The following is a 19,625-nucleotide window of genomic DNA, read 5'->3' on the forward strand; positions in this document are numbered from 1 at the left end:
TTTTGTGGTTTAACTTGTGGTATAACTGTGGTTAAACTGCTTTGTTTCACTCGCAGCTTTCACATCATCATTATCAGCAGCAGCTGCGAGAAAACTTTTAAACTCTTGTCGGAGTGACACTTTTGTCGAATAGATGCAAAGTTTCATTATGTTTAGTTAAGTGAAAAAATTAAATGAATCAATTCTGACACTGCAGTGAAGTCTGGTCTGTTTTGCATTATCAAAAAACATTACTATTTGATATTATTCCTTTCAGGCAATTTTGACTGAAGTTATCATTTTACATGAGAAATATACATCAGAAATATCAGGTTACTATTGGAAAACAACCACTTACATTTATGATTAATCAAATTGGTGTTTTTCATCCAGTAAAGCAAATAAAACTACCTGTAAGCGTGATTGCATCTATCAGTCTTAATAGTATGAAGCAGTGCAAGTGATCCCAGACCCACGCTGTACACCTACACATCTCTCACTGCAGCTGCATGCAGCTTATTCATATTTCTAGGCAAACCCAGAGGATACTGACACGTCGTTAAGTGCTGAGAAAAGGCTTCTGTAGGAAAAAAAAATGTTAATTCACTGGAGACACAGTCCAATCACACAGTAACTGTGCTTCTAGGACTACAGTCATAGTTTCAGTGGTACAGAGGGTCCATTCTCTTCCTCAGACCACTGAATAATCAGTATAATTAGGATACTCTGCATACAGCAATAATGAGATGCTTCTCTCTGTGTTATGTTAGCTCAAGCTGTGGTTGAACGTCATAATTACCACTTTCTGCTCAGTGAGACACAGTCACATCTGCTATGTAGGCGAAGGCTTCGTGCAGCGAGGCTTCCTCACATAAGAAATGACACTGAGATGGTCTTATATAATGCATTTTGCATTTCATGCTGCAGCAATCAGCCAAAAGGGTATTCGTGTAACATGAAGCAGAGATATCCAAATACACTCATAGCACAGACCAGATGCTCTGTCTTCGGGGGAAACCCCCACCCCACCCCCCCACCCCAAGTCCATCGTGTGTAGTCTAAAACAGGCTGGATTAAGCCGTTAAAAATTCTACAGTTTTGCACCCAAACATCATCCATTGAATAAGGCAATGCCTTTGTGTGTAAAAACCTGCCATCTGACATACTAAACTATGTGTGCTGACATGCATATTTACTGCAAACTGTTGTTGTCTGCTCTTACTTGAACTCACATGTAGCACTGTTGTTCAAAGTAGGACAAGTCTGCCTCTGTTTGGCCCTGCTGTTGCAGTGACTAACTAAAAGCACTGAAAAGTTCATGTATATTTTCTGCCGGACAGAAGTGATTCACTCATAAGCCAAAGCATCAAGACCATCTGCCTAATATGTTGTTTGTCGCCAACACCGCACCCAAACGGCCCCGGTCGACTGAGGCAAGGGCTCTACACCAAGACATTACAGCAGATCCTTTAAGCCCTGCGAGTTTGGTGTTGGAGCCAGGGATTAGACTTCCTCCAGGACATCCACCAACACCCAACGGTTGTGCTACGTATCAGAAGTCAATGATTTATAAGTGAGGCATGAGCCTAAAGTCAGAGTTTTTAGTGGTCCTCTTTAAACATGGCCTTTGAAATTTGTGCTGAACACAACCTGCTGTTATTATTATATGTTATTATTGTAGTGTATCACCTATCCAATTAAATCGCGTTAAATTGTAATTGCAATGAGACAGTTTGATCTCCTCTTTAAAGTACGCTGGACTTGAATTTACTTTGCACTCATGTTAAAATGCAAGTTTGAGTGTTAAAAAGCTCTAATGTGCAACAGTCATGATAATTTGCAGACTGATAAATAAATAAATTTCTGCCAACATTCCTCGATAGGCTTATTTGCAGCCACAGTGTTGCTTTTTCTCATAAAAAAATTATTTTCTTTATTACTCTCCATGATAACAGTCTCCCCTGTATTAAAGTAGATGCTTTATGAGGTTTTTAATGGTGTGCTAAACATCCACTTTCATGGATGCGTATATTTAATACATAAAGAAGAAACCTGGGTTTTCAAGAGAAAGTGACATTATGATATGATTGGGTGGGATTTGGAAACCTCATGGCATAAATCTAATTATCATTTTAATGGAAATACTTTGCAATTTGGATAAAAGGCCTTTTTGGATCTTTAGATATCTAATTTGATATAGTTAATATCAATGTATATAAGTATATTTTACAAATCACAATATAATACACCATTAAAGATGTGATCAATTGTTCTCCTGAGTCTAGGCTTCAAGAACAGATCGTCATCCATATTCAAATTTCTCTCAAAATATCCACAGTGTGAGAACACAGAGCGGTGTGAATGTGTTTTTCACACTGAATACTTGGATTTTGTAGTGTTGCTGAAAGAGTAAAAACACTATTACAGACCCTTGAAAAGCGACCTCTGACTCTTGTAAGAAATGTGATAAATGTATCAGTACATCTACCAAATGTGATTGCAGTAATGGTTTCAGCATGTTATTTCACACAAAAGTGCTTCTTTGTGAGAAAGAACCGTTTAGTGAAAGGCTGACAGAAAGTGGCTAGACAGTCTCAGAGGGGATTTAGGGCTCCGTAACTGTTGCAACACACATAATTTAAAAATATCTCTGCAGCTGTCAGATGAATTGAGATTCATTGAGAAGATTAAAATCATAGCATATCCAAAGCTCGACTCATATAAAATTGACAAGGTACCCGTCACGTTCAGCTGTAGCTACTGCTAAACGTTAGCTACAATATATTGCCAAAACATTCACTCACGCATCCAAATAATTAAATTCAGGTGTTCCAATCACTTCCATGGCCGCACCTAGGCAGGTAGACTGCTTCTACAAACGTTTGTGAAAGAATGGGTCGCTCTCATTAGCTCAGTGAATTCCAGCATGGTACCGTGACAGGATACCACCTGTGCAACAAGCCCAGTCGTGAAATGTCCTCGATACTTAATATTCCACAGTCAACTGTCAGTGGTGTTGTAACAAAGTTGGAGCGATTGGGAATGACAGCAACTCAGCCACGAAGTGGTAGGCCACATGAAATGACAGAGCGGGGTCAGCGGATGTTGAGGTGCATAGAGCGCAGAGTCAATCGATACAGATCTCCAAACTTCATGTGGCCTTCAGATTAGCTCAAGAACAGTGCGTAGAGAGCTTCATGGAATGTGTTTCCATGGCCGAGCAGCTGCATCCAAGCCATACATCACCAAGGGCAATGCAAAGCGTCGGATCCAGTGATGTAAAGCATGCCGCCACTGGACTCTAGAGCAGTGGAGACGCATTCTCTGGAGTGACGAATCACGCTTCTCCATCTGGCAATCTGATGGAGGAGTCTGGGTTTGGCGGTTGTCAAGGGAACGGTACTTGTTTGACTGCATTGTGCCAAATGTAAATTTTGGTGGAGGGGGGATTATGGTGTGGGGTTGTTTTTCAGGAGCTGGGCTCGGCCCCTTAGTTCCAGTGAAAGGAACTCTGAATGCTTCAGCATACCGAGAAATTTTGCACAATTTCATGCTCCTAACTGCGTGGAAACAGTTTGAGGATGGCCCCTTCCTGTTCCAACATGGCTGTGCACCAGTGCACAAAGCAAGGTCCATAAAGACATGGATGAGGCAGTTTGGTGTTGAACAACTTGACTGACCCGCACAGAGTCCTCACCTCAACCCGACAGAACACCTTTGGGATGAATTAGAGCGGAGACTGCCAGCCAGGCCTTCTGACCTCACAAATGTGCTTCTGGAAGAATGGTCAAAAATTCCCATAAACACACTCCTAAACCTTGTGGAAAGCTTGCCCAGCAGAGTTGAAGCTGTTATAGCTGCAAAGGGTGGGCCGACGTCATATTAAACCCTTTGGATTAAGAATGGGATGTCACTTAAGTTCATATATGTGTAAAGGCAGATGAGCGAATACTTTTGGCAATATAGTGTATCATCATATTTGAAAACGAGAGCTGCTAGTCGGGCTGCACATCTGTAGCATACACACACAGGTTTAACACTAATGTGAATTTAGTTTATTGTTATATATATTAACATTATATTGTGTCATTACAATCTTCTAGCTTTCATAAGTTAATGTGTGTTATATGTATAGAAAAGATGATCATCTTGACCTTTAGAGGTCAGTTAAAGGTCATTAATTTGATCTACAGAAGATTCAGAAATGTCAACGAAGGGCAGAGATATTATTCTGTAAAGATCGGCTTGAAGCAAAGATCATCAGTTAGTCATCATGTTCATCACTATTTGCCCCTTTTTGCCTTTCAGACCGTTGACATTCACAAGGAGAAGGTGGCGAGGCGGGAGATTGGCATCCTGACCACAAACAAAAACACATCTCGCGCTCATAAAATAGTTGCTCCAGCCAATCCGGAGAGGCCTGTACGCTATATTAGGAAGCCTATTGACTACGGCGTGCTGGATGACATTGGACATGGAGTCAAGGTAGGGGGAAATGAATTGAAAAACATATTGATTATTTGCAATAATCAAAGTGATTGTAATGTTAGATTTATCTGGCACTTTTTAAAACAATGTTTCAAAGAAAGCAAAAAAAGTATGGGTATGAGTTTTCAACGTGTCAAATGAATCAATCAAATGAAAATAAGATCAGTTAGAACAGTAATATAAATATTCTAAATATTGGGCCAGAAACAGCCAGAAGAGTCCTGTGGCTCTCTGGTTTGGATTGTAGGGCTGCAGGATTTCAGTAATTTAACTGAGAACCAAGCTGTAGCGTGAAAAGTGATAAGAGGCCAAGCTAGAAGTTAATGTGCGTGATCTTCCCTCTTTGAATTGACCATAAATACGTTTAGAGATGCAGACAGTCATGTGTTTGTACCTAAAGTGGTCACTCTTGTTTTACATTGGAATGTACCACATGGTACATTCATGTTTGTGTCACTAAATATATTAAGTGTATGTATTTCCAACTGTGTTGAACAAGTAGTATTAGTCATCTGCCACTGAGTTTTCACATTTATGGAAGTGCACTCTTCACTATTGCTGCGTCACGTCCGTTCTCTACGCTTTAAATCCTCATCTCTCCATCTCAACCAGTCTTTATCTTCATCTTTCCTTCTTTGTAATTTAAATCCAGTGTTTCTAATGACTCGTAATGTTTGCATGATGTTGTTGTATCGTCACTGACCTTTAGACAAAATTTTCTCCCATCTCTTCTTTCTCCTATTTCATCTGCTGTCATTGATGTCTTAAGTGGTTGATGAGGTTTAAGGTAAGGACACACAACACATCTACACACAATGCTGGCAAAATGCTTTTGATATGTTCTCTGTAATGTTTGGATGCCGGCAAAGTTCTATTCTGCTGCCATGGTGATTTCCGTCCTGCCAAAGCATATTTCGAACCCCACATGTTGCTTCTGTCCATGTGGTCTAACATCACTCAGCAATGTAGTACTTATTTTAGCTGATTTTGAAAAGGATGTGTGATTCAGCGTGGTCAGATAGCTTAGATACGAGGATCCCAGATCCTGCAGCCATTTCCTCAGTGGGTAGTGGCATATCTATGTTTGCCATGATCGGAGCAAGCTGGGATACTAAGCTGGAGGGGGGGGGGGGGTGAGGAAAAATCCAACCACTATTAACCTCCTTCACCTGCGGCAGCTTTGTCCCCAACATTTTGAAACAACTTTAAATGCTTAATAACCTTTCATTAATCTGAAGAGGATATTTGGACCATGAAGTGCAGACTCTGTGATTTTGAGTTGAGGAATCTCAACTATTTAATATGTGGAACCCTCTTTTTTTTTTTTTTTAAGGGGCTTAAGTATAATCAGGCCGGTAATCAGGCTGGTAATCAGGCCGGTTGACTGCACAGCTTTTGACTCCAGTAATTGATTGCATTTGAAAGTTATTGCTCTGAACTCAAAACATGCTGTCAGAGCATCTCCAAAGTAAATGAAACGGGCTAAAAACAACAACAAAGCGATCGTATTAAAGAATCTCCTGGCCAAAGCTTTTATCCAGTTGAAACAAAGGACATGCCATCAAAAGAAGACAAACTCTTGATGATGATTTACTCCTGATGACACTCAAATGATTTACCGATAGAGAATAACATTGATTATTCCTGGAGCAACACTGCATGTTGGATGAGGAAGAAAGGGACTAATATAAAGAGTTCGAGGGCTAAATCTATATCATGACCAAATAACTGGGTCAGAGCATATCTAAAATTGTAAGGTTAGCTGAGGTGCTCCCAGGGTGTGTGACGTGCCTGATGAGACAGAGTAGGAGCTGCTTTAACAGGCACAGATTTTAGGATATAAAGGGCCTGCTGCAATGATGGAGCCCTGCCCCCTTTAGTCAAGGTTTCTGCAAATATGAGCTGTGTTAGTGGATCACAGGCAGTAGACAGCAGTATATTAGGCAGGGGTGGTCACAATGCCTCATCAGTATATAATCACGTTAAGTGGTTCTTCTCTGTGTGGAGTTTGTGAAAGAGCCAAGTCAAGGGGTTAAGCTTTAACCTTGTATTTATTTCCACAGGTCAACGGCCAGCAGAACATGAAACTTGGGGGGGGTCTGTCGCGGTCCAACCCCCCGACACAGAAACCACCCAGTCCACCAAGGGCAGGAAAGGGGATCTTAGGGTACGTACCCAACCTACCACCGACGCCCCCATGCACTTACTGTGTGATTTTTACCTTAACTTATCCTCCAATGTCTGTTTTTCTTTCTGTGCTCGTGGTTTTATGTCATTATTATTACTTCCTGGTGTCACTTGTCTCTTTCATCCTGCCCTGAATACGTGAAAGAAATCTGAATAATATGAGACGTGAAGTTTGAGTTGGAAGATCTGCCTCACAAAATCATGTGTTGTTCTTTTTGCTGACTTTGAAATATATGATGTGTGAAAGTGCTGCAGTGTGTGTGTTTGCCTCTCATGGAAGGACAGCGTATCCTGCAGCACATTATTACACATTTGATCCAGTAAAGGGGAATATCTCTCTCTCACTCTCACACACATATTGAAACGCAGAGCTCTGAGCAATAACGTCATCCATTGTGAAAGCTTGTTGTGTTTGCGCCCCTCTAACATCTAGGTCACACAGCTGTTTCTCTCCTTCCTTCTTTCTTCTTATTATCATCATGGCGACCCTTTCGACTGTCTCTTCTTTTCACTCTTTTTTCGGTTGCTCTGTCTCACTTTTAACTGTGTCACTCTGTTTGCATTCAGCTTTGCCTGTTTTTCCCCTGATCCTCTCCACCTGACCCTGATCCTCCTCTTTCTCTGGTACTGCTTCAACCAGATGGTTGGGAATCCAAAGTAATTCTTAGAAAGAGTAACATAGCGTTACAGATGAGGAGAATGATGCTACTGTTGTGTCTGCACAGCGTCAAAGTCTGATATTTTGGGCTAGCACAGATTTAAAATGAGACCACTAATTAGCAGCAGGCTAATTTCAAGCCTGTGTAGAGTACATTCACACTAAAGGTATGTTGAATTAGCTTATCCATAGTTCCTGTATATAGTCTGTCCACAGAAATACATTAGTCAGAATCAGAATCAGAATTACTTTATTAATCCCTTGATGGAAATTCCTTTTCTGCAGTGCACTCGTTTACCGAAAAAAAGATTAAGTCAGGAAATACAATAGAGCAAAATAAATATAATACAATAATACAAAATAAGATAAAGTAAAGATAAAGCAAAATTACAACCCCATACAGTAAAATAAAATTACACCCCTCCCATATTAACAGTGTAAAAATAAGATATAAGAATAAGAATAAGATAAGGAAAATCTCAGTATAGTCTTTACCTGGATCCTCATCACAGATATGAGGAGCATCTGTCTGATACAGGGATTCATTCTTGATGGCATCAAAAACTGTGTCCACAGAAATTTGAATCCACTGTTAGTCTACAGCTATGCATGACTTTGGTTCATAAGTTCAGATTTGAATTCAAACTGGTGCAGATCCTCCAATTTTTGGGTCATAGCTGCCCCAACTGTCAACCAGCAGCCAAATCACAGAACTAATGTCCTCTACGAGCATGCACTTGTTACCAACACCTCACACTCTGTCCCCCCTTCAGCTCCTCTGCAAGCATAGCTTTTAGACTAAACCAGAATCTGCATGTCGAGTCTGTATGCTAAACTAACCAGCTGCTGACTGGAGCTTCCTATTTAACAGACTAACATGAGTCGTATCTATCTTATCATGTACGCAGATTGTCTCAAACTTCTTCAGAAATGTTCATGTCAGAGCAAAGTACTTATCACTTAATTATTACTGTATACCTATACGCATGAAGCCAGGTTGTCTGGCTTGCCAGATCCAGCTGGCAGAGGAACATGTAGCCCTTTCGTTGACTTTGTCAGTGTTCCTGTAACCTGCTGATTAACCGGCTGTTGTACCCTGAATTAACAGCGGGGGAGGATTCTTTTCATGCTGAAAGGACCATGAACAATAACTAGTATAACAACACGATGGCACATCATGCAATAATCTCTGTGAAAGACTGTGCTACACTGGTACAGTCCAATTTGAAAAGATATGTAATTGTTTAGTCCTCTGATCCCAGATGGCCGCTGCTTTTTTTTAAAGCTAATGTCGATAAAGAGTGCGACATTCAAAACGAAGTGTGTACGTTCGTAGGAAAGAACGAACAGAAGCAGCTTAGCAGTTGGTTGGAACTAAGCTGTGGTCAACAAGCCAAGTGTGCCTGTCTTCACACGCATACAAAAACTCTCAAACACACACATTCATGGGGAGACAAGGGACAAATACACAGCAGTGAGTTGGCATTGCTCTGCAAACAACAGGCCCTCTGACAGAACAGGCACTCGTTACACACATCAACGACAACTCAGTCAAACACTCACAAACAGTTTCACATTCTGTATCTGTTGTTCCCGTCTGAGCACCATTCAGAGGGGATTTTACTTTTTCAAATGACAGGATCGATGATTAAATCAGACTTTCAGCAAAATAACAGCAACAGCACAAATAAAGGTCAAGAAATCTGCTTAAAATGGTAGAAAATACATGCTTCACAGTCTGCCAGAGAGTCGTCAGATTTCATCCTCACGCCTACACCTGGGTAGTTGACTGTTTACAAACCCTGTAGTTGCATTATATCAGGAGTTTATGATCTTCTTTTCTACAAAACTGTTTACAACGAATATACAGGCGAAGATATAAGGGTGTAGCTCTTTTCATGGCTTGTTTTGTGTTTACTTTGAACATTTAGTTACACACTACAGAAATATATGTAATTGTTTTGCATAGGTTGCTGTTAAAGTATTTACTTAAATCCATACAGTTGTACCGTAATTGTAATGTTTGTACGAGCGTATTTATGTTTCAGTAACTCACATTTTCTGTGTTCATTCTGAGAGAAATATTCTGTGTAAATACCACATTCTTTTCTCCAGTCTGATTTTTGAGGGTTTTTATTCTGTGATTGTGCCCTTTTAGCCCATATTTCTGCGGCTGTTTCGATGCTGGAGGAGTTGTAATTCTCTTAAAATATATCCTGACCTTTAAACATGACATTCACAGATTTTTTTCCATTTCTCCTGCAGCAAGACAGGAGCAGAAATCGGCCTATTTTCAAAACAATATGTTAGATTTTATTTACTGGTAATAGACTGGACTACACTGACCCTCTTTGGCTCCTTGCCAGCATAAAATTATGTCATCATATTTTATGAGCGAAACAAAACAATTATTTATGTGAAGCAATGTAGAACACTTAAGCGTGTAAAGGTGTGTTATGTCCATTCAACACTGGAGCTTTTTCTTCATTGCACAGGTCTTGGAAAACACCTGACTGACTCTTTCACCTCTGAAACACTTTGATTTGATGTTATTCACGACATACAAATGTCTTGGGACAAAAGTATTATGGGACACGTCTACTCCCTGACAGAAATGCACCTCATGTTCACGAGTGTGAGCAGATTGGGACAGCTCACCACAACTATCTCCCTGTGTTAACCCTGTCCTCACCCTTACCTCTTGCATGCACAGGAAGAACTCCCCCTACAGGACTCTGGAGCCAGTGCGCCCCCCAGTGGTGCCCAATGATTATGTCTCCAGCCCAACCCGCACCGCCACCCTCAACCATCGACCCCGGACATACAGGTAGCCGGGTCAACGAGTAAACATGGCTGCCAGAGAAGGATTCTCCTGCTTCTGCTCTCATTCAGCTTGAATTTCTTTTACACTCAAAACGCTCAATGTTCAGCACATCCATACGTCTTCATGTTTTATTTATTTCATTCCCAAGCTGGACTGACAAATGTGCTGAATATAACGTTTTGATGACTTCTTGGCTGACTCAACCGCAGTACATCCTTTTTTTTTCTCAGCATATCTTAGTTCATGCTTCAATTCTTCCATTTCCGGTTGATCTAACCAGTTAGTTATTTCTCTGAGTATGAGCAAATATTTTGGGTCTCCCTGAGGCTCATTTCTTTGCACAAGTAAAGAAATGTGCCATAGAAAAAAATTATTTTGAAAGAAAGGGTTTTAATAAGGGTTAAATAGGAAAATGTGACGATCGGAGAGCTTTACAGGTGCCAGAAGGTGGATTTGCTTACTTTTGGAACAAGCTAGATGAGCTAACTGTTTAACCTTTTATGCTAAGCTAACAAACTGCTGGCTGTACATTCATTAACAAAGTGAATAATAAAAACTCCCTATGAAAAATTTGAACTCTGTCTCAAGACACCTGTGGATTGTTTACATAAAAAAGGAACATTTTCACTGCCCGTGATTTGGATAAAGGCCGACATTTGATTATATTTTTCCCAAAATCTTTGCTCATGAGTTATCATTAACTTGGTTTGACCTCTGCTTTGGCTCCTCGAGTTCTGCTGCTGCCCAGTGCTTCCTCTGTGGTTCTTTCGAGCAGTTGATATCATTTTTGCTTGATATGGAAAGCATTTGATGTTGTTTTTGCAGTATATATAACCTTATATAACAGTTTTGTTTTTTTCCCCTAAAGAAAACCACCTCATGGAGGGGACGATATTAGTAACACAGATGATAAGGAGCCCAAATGTATTTCTCAACAGGCTCTTAAAACACGATTGAATTTCTGATATTTAGTTTGTAAAGTTCCTAAAAGCTGCAGCAGGGACAGTTGAGCTGTGGCTTTGTCACTGCTGAAAGAACACAGAGGACTCGCTGTGCTAACGCTCTGCTTGCATCAACTAACCGATTTTCTTTTTATCCATGGATTAATTTTCTTCTTTTCTTTTGCTTTATTTGATCTATTTAAGTTTATTGGTTAAAATGAAAGCAATGCTGCATTCTCACCACACATGTGTATTCGTTATCAGGACGTTTAGATAGAAGTTTGTTTTGATTCTAACCGATTTGAGAAGCAGAAGCACAGTTTAAAGTCTCATATTGAGCAATATTCTGATATTCAGACTGATTTGTAATTCTGCTTCACTACTACTGCTTTTTAACAGGATTTCTATCTCATTGTGCATTATTTAGTGAACATGAACAGATTATTGAGACCCCGGTTATCATATTACAGCTCTGCTTCAGTTTGATAATCCTTCCCATCCAGTCACAGCCTTCGCTTCTCTCATTTTAGAGCCTCCAGCCTCTGAGATCACATTTTAAGCCTTTCGTTGTCCTTTTTGCTCTGCTGTGTCTTTACCGGCACTTGATTTTCTGTTTGTTTTTCCTCTGATCTCTTCTTCGCCTCTGAGATAACCTTTCCCCTCCTGCCTTGCTGTTCTTATGTGTTTCTATGTGTCTTTTCTGAACTGTCAGAAATGTCTCACCTCAGTTTTTAGAAAACATTGTTCCCAGTTTTTAGCCTTTTCTGGCTGTTTGTTGTTAAAGCCAGAAATAACTTGCTTAGACCAGGAGGTTAGTTCAGAATAAGGGGAAACTTAGACCAGCCAAAGTCTTCTTGAAACGCTTTCACACTTAAAAAAATAAACTGCTAAAAATAGCTTTTAAGCTGTTTTCGTAATGTCCTTCATTTAAAAATCTATGATTTATGAATGTGGAAATGTGTTAGACATGTATTTTACTCCTCTAAAAACTCTAGACTGCTGTTTAATTTGTGTGAAGGTGTTAGAGAATGGAAGATTTTTTTTTCAGATTGTGTGGACGTGTTCAGGGTCGTTCAGAATCGCAGATTTACTCAATTTGTCTTCTCCAAACTGGTGTTTGTAGCCAGCCAAGTGTGATCAGCTGTGATTATACAGCAAAGTACAAGAATAACTGACTTTAATTCACTTATCACACATAATTAAGTCTGTAGCTTCTTTTAGCTTTTTTTTTAAACATTTTTGGTCATTTAAATGTTATTCGAGGGCCAATTACCAGACATCCACCACACTGACTGTAAAAGAGAAAATACCACAGTTGAACCAGGACATTGTGCTGTAACGAAGGGTCGTAAGGCTTCATTTATAAACAAGGGTAATTCGTGTTTTCTCTACTTAACTGTGTAGTGAAAATCTGTTGAATATATGGTTTGTATGTGTAGTGCACGTAACTCTAGCTGGAGGTAAATAAACTGCTGAAGAGGAGGTCTTACCTTAACGAGGTTGTTGAGGAGATATTCAAAGATTGTGAGTACTTTGCTGTTATTCGTGTCATCTGCAGACTTAAAATGTTAAGCTGGTTTTATAAACGATGCAAAAACTATCGGTGGAGAACAAAGTAAAATCTTCAGTCACAGAGCTTAATTAACTTTTAAGTCCTGATATTTTGCAAATTTGGAACTGGATCCAAAATGAAACCCATTCCTATCCAGAATATTGATTATCGGGCTCTGTGTGTGTGTGTGTGTGTGTGTGTGTGTGTGTGTGTGTGTGTGTGTGTGTAGCGGCAGCAGCGGAGGCAGCCATCCCAGCAGCAGCAGCCGGAGCAGCAGCAGAGAGAACAGCGGCAGCGGCAGCGTGGGCATTCCCATCGCCGTGCCGACGCCCTCGCCGCCCTCCACTTTTCCAGGTAGCAAACACACACACACACGAACACACACACCTGCACAGGAGACACACACATCTATGTCCTGAGCTTTCTTATAGTCATTTATCACTGGAAATCGGTGTTCTTATATTCTTTTCTCTGTCGTGTTGTTAGAGGTAAAACCAGTCTGATTTAACGCCATGGGATAATGGTAGAAGTTCAATAGCTTTGTATCTTTTCTTTTCTTCTTTATTCTCTAATTTCAATGTACTTTCCTCTTTTCTTCCTTGGTCATTTTTCTATTTTCAGAATACAAACGTCATAGTAGTATAAGTTTAGGCTCATTTTCAAATCAACCTGGTAAGAAACTAAACAACTAATTTTTTTTTGGTTTTGATGTTGAAATACCTGTGTGGGGTTTTCTTTATCGCTCACACCCTCCTTTAACATTCCTTCCTATTCTCCTTCCTGAAGTCTCCCCGACTGCTGGACCAGCTAGTTCTTCCTCCACTGCTCCTAACTCCTCCCCTTCTCCTTCCCCAAGTCCTTCCTCCTTCTCCTCCTCTTCATCCACCACAACCTTAACCCACCCTAACGCACCTCTGCCACCAAACTCACCTTCACACCACGCTGACTCACCTCCTCAAACAGAATCACAGTCAAATGCACCAAACGCCAACACCTCTCCCCTTTCTAACCCCTCCCCTGGCACATCCGAGGTCCAATCAGAGCTGTCTTCTCTCCCTCCTCCCGCCCCTACTCCTCCACTCTCTTCCTCCTCATCACCTGCTGAAGGTGAGTCTCTCCGACCTCCCTGACTCCTGCTCTCTTGCTTTGTTTCTCTGGCTTAGTCTCCTTTCTGGTTTTGAAAGGAGGAGAGCCTCAGTCTGTCTGACAGAAACGATACACAAAACAAGGTGTCCACACGACCGTGTCTCGTGTTTTCCCTCTGACTCAAGATTTCAGCTGTTTCTTGAAAGTTCTTCATTCCTAATGTTTGAGTTGCAGAATAGAATAGAAAAATACTTTATTTATCCCCCAATGGGGGAAATTCAAATTCGTCAAGTAGCTCAACATTTTTTTTTTTAATATTTACAATGATTGTATTATTTACAAAATAAAATAAAATTAAATAAATAAATAAATAAATAAATAAATAAAATACAATATTTAATCAAATACAATAAATGGCAATAAGTGTTGCCATTTATCAAGAATATTTGTGAAATGTTGGCAGTTTAAACGGATGAATCAGTAAATCTCAGATGTCTGACACGGTCCCTCTCTGCTGCGTCAGGCCCTATCGTCCCTCAGTTCTACAGTATGAACCGGCCTCAGCCTCGACAGCAGGCCCCGCAGGTAGGGGGGTCACTTCCGTACCGCCGACCCCCCTCCGTGACCGGTCAGCCAATCGTATCGCAGAACCATGTTAACGGCGGTCCCTACTACAACCAGAGCCCAGGTATGCAGTGTAAAACACGATGTGCCTGCAGTAAAACCTGCCCACAGTTTGATAAAAGCCTACGAGATAAAACTAACTCCCACTTTGTTTGTCTGCAGCCTCCCCTCCACCCCCCTCCCTCCTCCAGTTCACCCCTCAGCTTCCTCTGATGGGTTTTGTCGCTCGAGTTCAGGAGTCCAGTAAGTACAACTTTGCTTCCAAGTTTTATTTTTGCTCATATTGTGGAGCTGTTTTCATTCATGCTTTGCAGAAACGTGTTGAACAACAGCTCGTCTGTGTTTGATGCTTGTTTTTGCCTCCTGGTTCCATTCTGATTGTAAAATCTACCCATCTCTAGTTTCAGACACCCCTGCACCCCCCCATCCATCCACAGAGAGCCAATCAGGGCCTGCTGAGCCTCTCCCCACCCCACAGCCGATGGAGGACGGGCATAGTGAAGAAGACTCTGCAGTAGTGGAGTACAGCGATCCGTATGCTGAAGAAGACCCGCCGTGGGCGCCCAGAAACTACCTGGAGAAAGGTGCACGAGTGTCCTGAGTTATCAGCAGTCTGTACTGTTTTCTGTCTTTTTCTGACTGCAACATTCGAGGTATTATGTTAACAGTAGCTTCATATATATCTGTAGCACGTGATGATGTCATATAACACACCTTTTAATAAATGCCATTGTTCTCTTCTTGTTTAATTCTCAGTGGATTGTAGATGAATTTAGTCCATAAACCTGTCTACTAATGCAGCGTCAATGTGGCTGATTGTGTTTGTCACCTTCTAGTGGTGGCCATCTACGACTACGCTGCAGACAAGGAGGACGAGTTGTCGTTTCAGGAAGGAGCGATCATTTACGTCATCAAGAAGAACGAGGACGGATGGTTTGAAGGAGTGATGCAAGCCACCACCGGCCTCTTCCCTGGAAATTACGTTGAGTCCATCATGCACTACACTGACTGAGGAAAAACTCTTTTCTGTGTTTTACCGTTGGGCTTCAATCCCAATTTCAGATCCTCGGATTCCTTTTTCTATATTTCTCTTTTAGATTCAGACCAACCATTTACAAGCAAGTAAATCATCACTTTGACATCCCAGATTGTGTTTTGTGCACTGCACTTCTCTTGTTGGAAGACTTGAGAGGTATCGTAGGTATTTCATACCAAGTTTACATTTAGCCAAAATGCTGTTTTCGTGCAAAGATAACATGCAAACACACCGTTTGTTTTAGCTGCCGATGAGTTTGATCAGCTGTTGTTTTTTCCTCTTCCCGATTTAATCAACTAAATAATGAAATGTGGTGTTACTGCCACCATCTGTTTTGCTAGTGATACAACAGCATTCCTGGAAAGCTCTTTTTTTCCTGTTCCTTTTCTACAACACTAATAAGAAAAAAAGCTCTGTTTGTCGCCACACACGCAGGTGTTTTTATTTTCTTTTTTCACATCTCTTCTGCCATTTTAAATTGGTCAGAAGCCTGTTTATAATAGTCAGCTTTACTTTATTTAGTAAAAATACTTAAAAAGCACCCGAACAGTTGATTGAATCAGCTGTAAGTGCGGCAAGTCCAACGAGAACAACAAAGAAACTCTTTTGAAAATGAAAAGTATCAAATTTAAACACCTGTTAGGGTGTCTGTTATTTCTCTGACTCCATAGGGGGGCAGACGCAGATCAAATGTTCTTTAATGCACTTAAATCATTTGCACGTGTTCCTTAGTGCCAGAAGAAACCAGTGATGTGCACTTATGAGAGCACTGCTAATAGCTAAGTCAGCACTAAGTGATGTTTCCAGTTTATGGAAATGTAAACAAATACAGAATAAAAATGTCTCGGATAAGACAAAAGAAAAACTACATAGATAAACAGCAGCTATCCATCTTATCTCATTTTAGATCACTTTACAAAAAACTGTCCTAGAACATATGAAGTAAAACATGAATCAAAGTAGTTTCTATTGTTTTCTAAAAATAAATATAACATTTCTGTACAGTAAGCTCTACTGAAAGCCTGTAAAGGGAGTAAAAAAGATAAGTTTGTCTTTTATGGAAAGAGCTGTAAAAACAAGATTTCTCACCATCAACTGAACTTAAACATCTTCTGTCATAGAATAAAAATGATCAATAATCATAGGAAAACAAATATCTGTGTTTAGGTTGATTTTTCTTTTTGGTTAACAGGAGGAAATGGATCAGCTCCTGATGTTTTAGTTTTAACCATCATTTAACCCTCCTTTATTTTATTTTTCTGTCAGTGAAGTAAAACTCTGGGAGATAAACTCGAACGGATGTTTAATTAAGACTCTAAAGCTTAGTCAGACTTCAGCAGAACTGCAGTTAAGTGGAAATCAGTGAAGGTCTGATGGTAACTTTTCAGTTTGGATGTTGTGGCATCACTATTTGAGCCACTGAATTTGAACACAGATCCTGAGTCTGAACTGATTTTAAATACAGATTTGATCTATTTATTAGTTAAGTTTAATATTTGATCTTGGATAATAGCAGCTCTGTGTAAACTGAAATCAACACTTTATGGTTCCTAGAAGATAAATCCAGCAGACTTCAGTGACCTTAAATCCCATCCACTTGAGTCATCAGGTCAACACTCATTGTTTGAAGCACTGAATTCAACGAGAAAGCTAATAAAATCAAATGGAAGCACGCATCGTGGAGCAGATCTGCTCTCGAGGTGTTGTTTTCTATGAACTAAACCGTGTTGTCTGCAAGCGGTTCACTGCAGAAGCTTTCGTTATGATTAAGTTTTAACTTGTTTTGCTGTTGAGAAAAAAATATTTCAGTGGAAGAAACGGCTTTTTGAATTGGCTGTAAAAACATAAAAGCACAGAGTTTGCGTCTCTGTTGTGTTTTTGTGATGCTTCAGGCGGCTTTGGGGCTGCCTCAGCTTTATCTTTCATTCAGCTAAACAGTTGCTACTTTATTGTGATTTTTAGATGCAGAAGGCGGCTCATTTACTGTGCGTTATGGAAAAAGAAGCTGTAACGATACACTTACTTTATATGAAACCGTTTGGATTCAAACTGATCAGAACACAATCTACTCTCTGGTGAAATATTGATCATTTCAGGGCATCCTGCACAGAAACAAAACTTTCTCTCTTAACGTTCCCCGTTCTGACCTCTGAGCCTCGTTTTTTTTTGTGGTTTTTGTCGCCCTGTTGTCTTGTCGTGAGGCGGATCTGAACAAGTTGCCAGGTGGAGATTCTATCGTCAGTTTTTCAAAGTTTACATTGTGTTTGCCTGCATGCCTGATATATAACTGACACGTTTATTCGCCATGTTTTCATAGTAATTGTGTTTATATCTTCTTTTTTTTTTTATTGTTTTACCAACTTGCTTTATGCCGTCTGTTTGATCAGCTGGAGGTTTGATGTTCTTGTACAGTTTTTGGTTGTAATGGCCCTTTAACAGAAGTCCTGCACGCTTGGACTTTGTACCATCTCAGAGATGGAGGGGTGGATATTTCCGTGCCATATGTGTGTGAGTGTGTAGTGATGCGTATGCCGACGTGAGTGTGTGTGAATCAGTATGAACCAAACTTTCCCTTGAAGTGAGCGTGGACCTGAAAACAGTGTGTCCTTGTGCAGTGTTTTTTTAAGAGGCAACAATAACCAGAGTATGCCAGATTGTGTGCCAGAAATTCTTGATTTATTTCATCTTGAATCATCTTCTTGGGATGATTAAAAAAGGAGAAAATCAATATTTTCCGCTGTACCGCAGACGGTTCCCAGAGCTTCGTTATGAACCAGTTTATATGGACTTTGTCTCTGAAATGATTTGCTAAAGAGCTGCAATTAATAGTTATTTATATTGTCAGTAAGCCTGTTAGTTTTTTAATAATAAATTGTTTGTATAAGATTACTGTAAATATATAATGTCATTTTATTTTGATAGGATTTTCATGATTATAAGCACTGAGATTTTACAATCACAAAAGTACACATTTTAACCTAAATTACTTGTGGGCAGCAAAGTCTTTGATTCGACTTGTGACGGGCGTTACAGATGAATTCCTGATCATCAGATCTGTTTGGCTCCTTAATGTTTTGGCATACTCTGTTTTTTGTTTGCCTGCAACGATCCCTTTAAAAAGTGTGGACTGAGAAATGATCTGTGAAGTGACGCAGGCGGCTTCTCCGAGGCCGGTGTTCTTTGAGAATCCGCTTCATCCTCCTCCGTGTGCGCACGTTTCTTAAAGAAAGCTTCACTGAAGTCACAACATAAACTCATTAAGCTGTCAGTTCAGATTGTATCTCAACACAAAATGTTTCTTTAAACAGGTGTTTCATGGAAAATCCATTTTTTAGATTTTCTTTCTTACTTGATTGAAGATAATTTGATGTTTTTGAGAGATATTGAACAGGTACAGGTCAAACTGACACCAACCAGAGTGTTTCTGGTGGAACATTGTGTCCGGAGAAGCTTTCTGTTTTCCAAAATGAATCACAGCTGAAAGCCCATTTTTTTGTAAGAAAGACGAATAGTGAAATTACTAAAATAAATGTTTTAACAGCCTGTCTGTCTTATCTGTCTTGTTTATCTGAAGCAGAATGTACTTTTAGAAGAGATTAAAGACTCAGAACATACATCCATCCAGCTGCCAGCAAGCAGGAGGCGGGCTACATCCTGGGATCAAACATGCAACTGAATTCAAATCATTTTCAGCATTTCTTGTACGTTTTGTGCAAAACAAAATTTAGAAAATAAATCATGTGTTTAACAAGTAACTCAGGCTTGCAACAGATAAAATCAGCATGCTGTTCAGCACCAGAATACACTATGTTGAACACGTATGCCATGTCATATAATATATATGTTAATGTGTTCTTAATCAGACTTTATTGGTATAACGCTGCCTCTACTGGCTATTTTACAGATGGCCGACTAGAGATGAATTAAATATAAAATGAAAGCTGTGAAAGCTGATTCAACAGTCAAGCAGTTTGTATTTAAAATGTCCACCTTTTGTTCTCAACATGTACAATCCATGCAAAACTCCAACACAGAAAAAAAAGGCAAACGGGATAACCGACAAAACTCCTAAGATGAATAAATAGGTGTTCAGTGGACTATAAAATATATACAATCCCTGCAGTTTATACAGAACTAATGTTTTGTTGTGTTTATCGTGTTTACATTGTGTTGGAAATGTCTTTTTAAATTAATCCACATTCAACAATTATTAATTAGTGAACCTTTTTGCATTTATGATGAAAGAGCAA

At 39.9% G+C, this 19,625-nt stretch overlaps 1 protein-coding gene across 6 annotated transcripts in view; it reads left to right on the forward strand.

Moving 5' to 3' along the window:
- LOC142396895 (abl interactor 2-like) overlaps positions 1-18,918 on the forward strand; it is a 31,207-nt gene extending 12,289 nt beyond the window's left edge. Inside the window, exons 3-13 of one of the 6 annotated variants that reach the window (XM_075480096.1) lie at positions 4,288-4,464; positions 5,237-5,254; positions 6,531-6,634; positions 10,026-10,139; positions 12,859-12,983; positions 13,251-13,301; positions 13,416-13,736; positions 14,239-14,403; positions 14,502-14,582; positions 14,741-14,923; positions 15,176-18,918. In XM_075480096.1, coding sequence (XP_075336211.1) covers positions 4,288-4,464; positions 5,237-5,254; positions 6,531-6,634; positions 10,026-10,139; positions 12,859-12,983; positions 13,251-13,301; positions 13,416-13,736; positions 14,239-14,403; positions 14,502-14,582; positions 14,741-14,923; positions 15,176-15,351 — 1,515 coding nt within the window. In that variant the 3' untranslated portion in view covers positions 15,352-18,918. The remainder of the gene's footprint in view (positions 1-4,287; positions 4,465-5,236; positions 5,255-6,530; positions 6,635-10,025; positions 10,140-12,858; positions 12,984-13,250; positions 13,302-13,415; positions 13,737-14,238; positions 14,404-14,501; positions 14,583-14,740; positions 14,924-15,175) is intronic. The other 5 variants (XM_075480099.1, XM_075480098.1, XM_075480097.1 and 2 more) reach the window with 5 other exon arrangements.
- The last annotated feature ends 707 nt before the right edge of the window (positions 18,919-19,625 follow it).

Source organism: Odontesthes bonariensis, chromosome 12, assembly GCF_027942865.1.
Source record: "Odontesthes bonariensis isolate fOdoBon6 chromosome 12, fOdoBon6.hap1, whole genome shotgun sequence".
NCBI lineage: Eukaryota > Metazoa > Chordata > Actinopteri > Atheriniformes > Atherinopsidae > Odontesthes > Odontesthes bonariensis.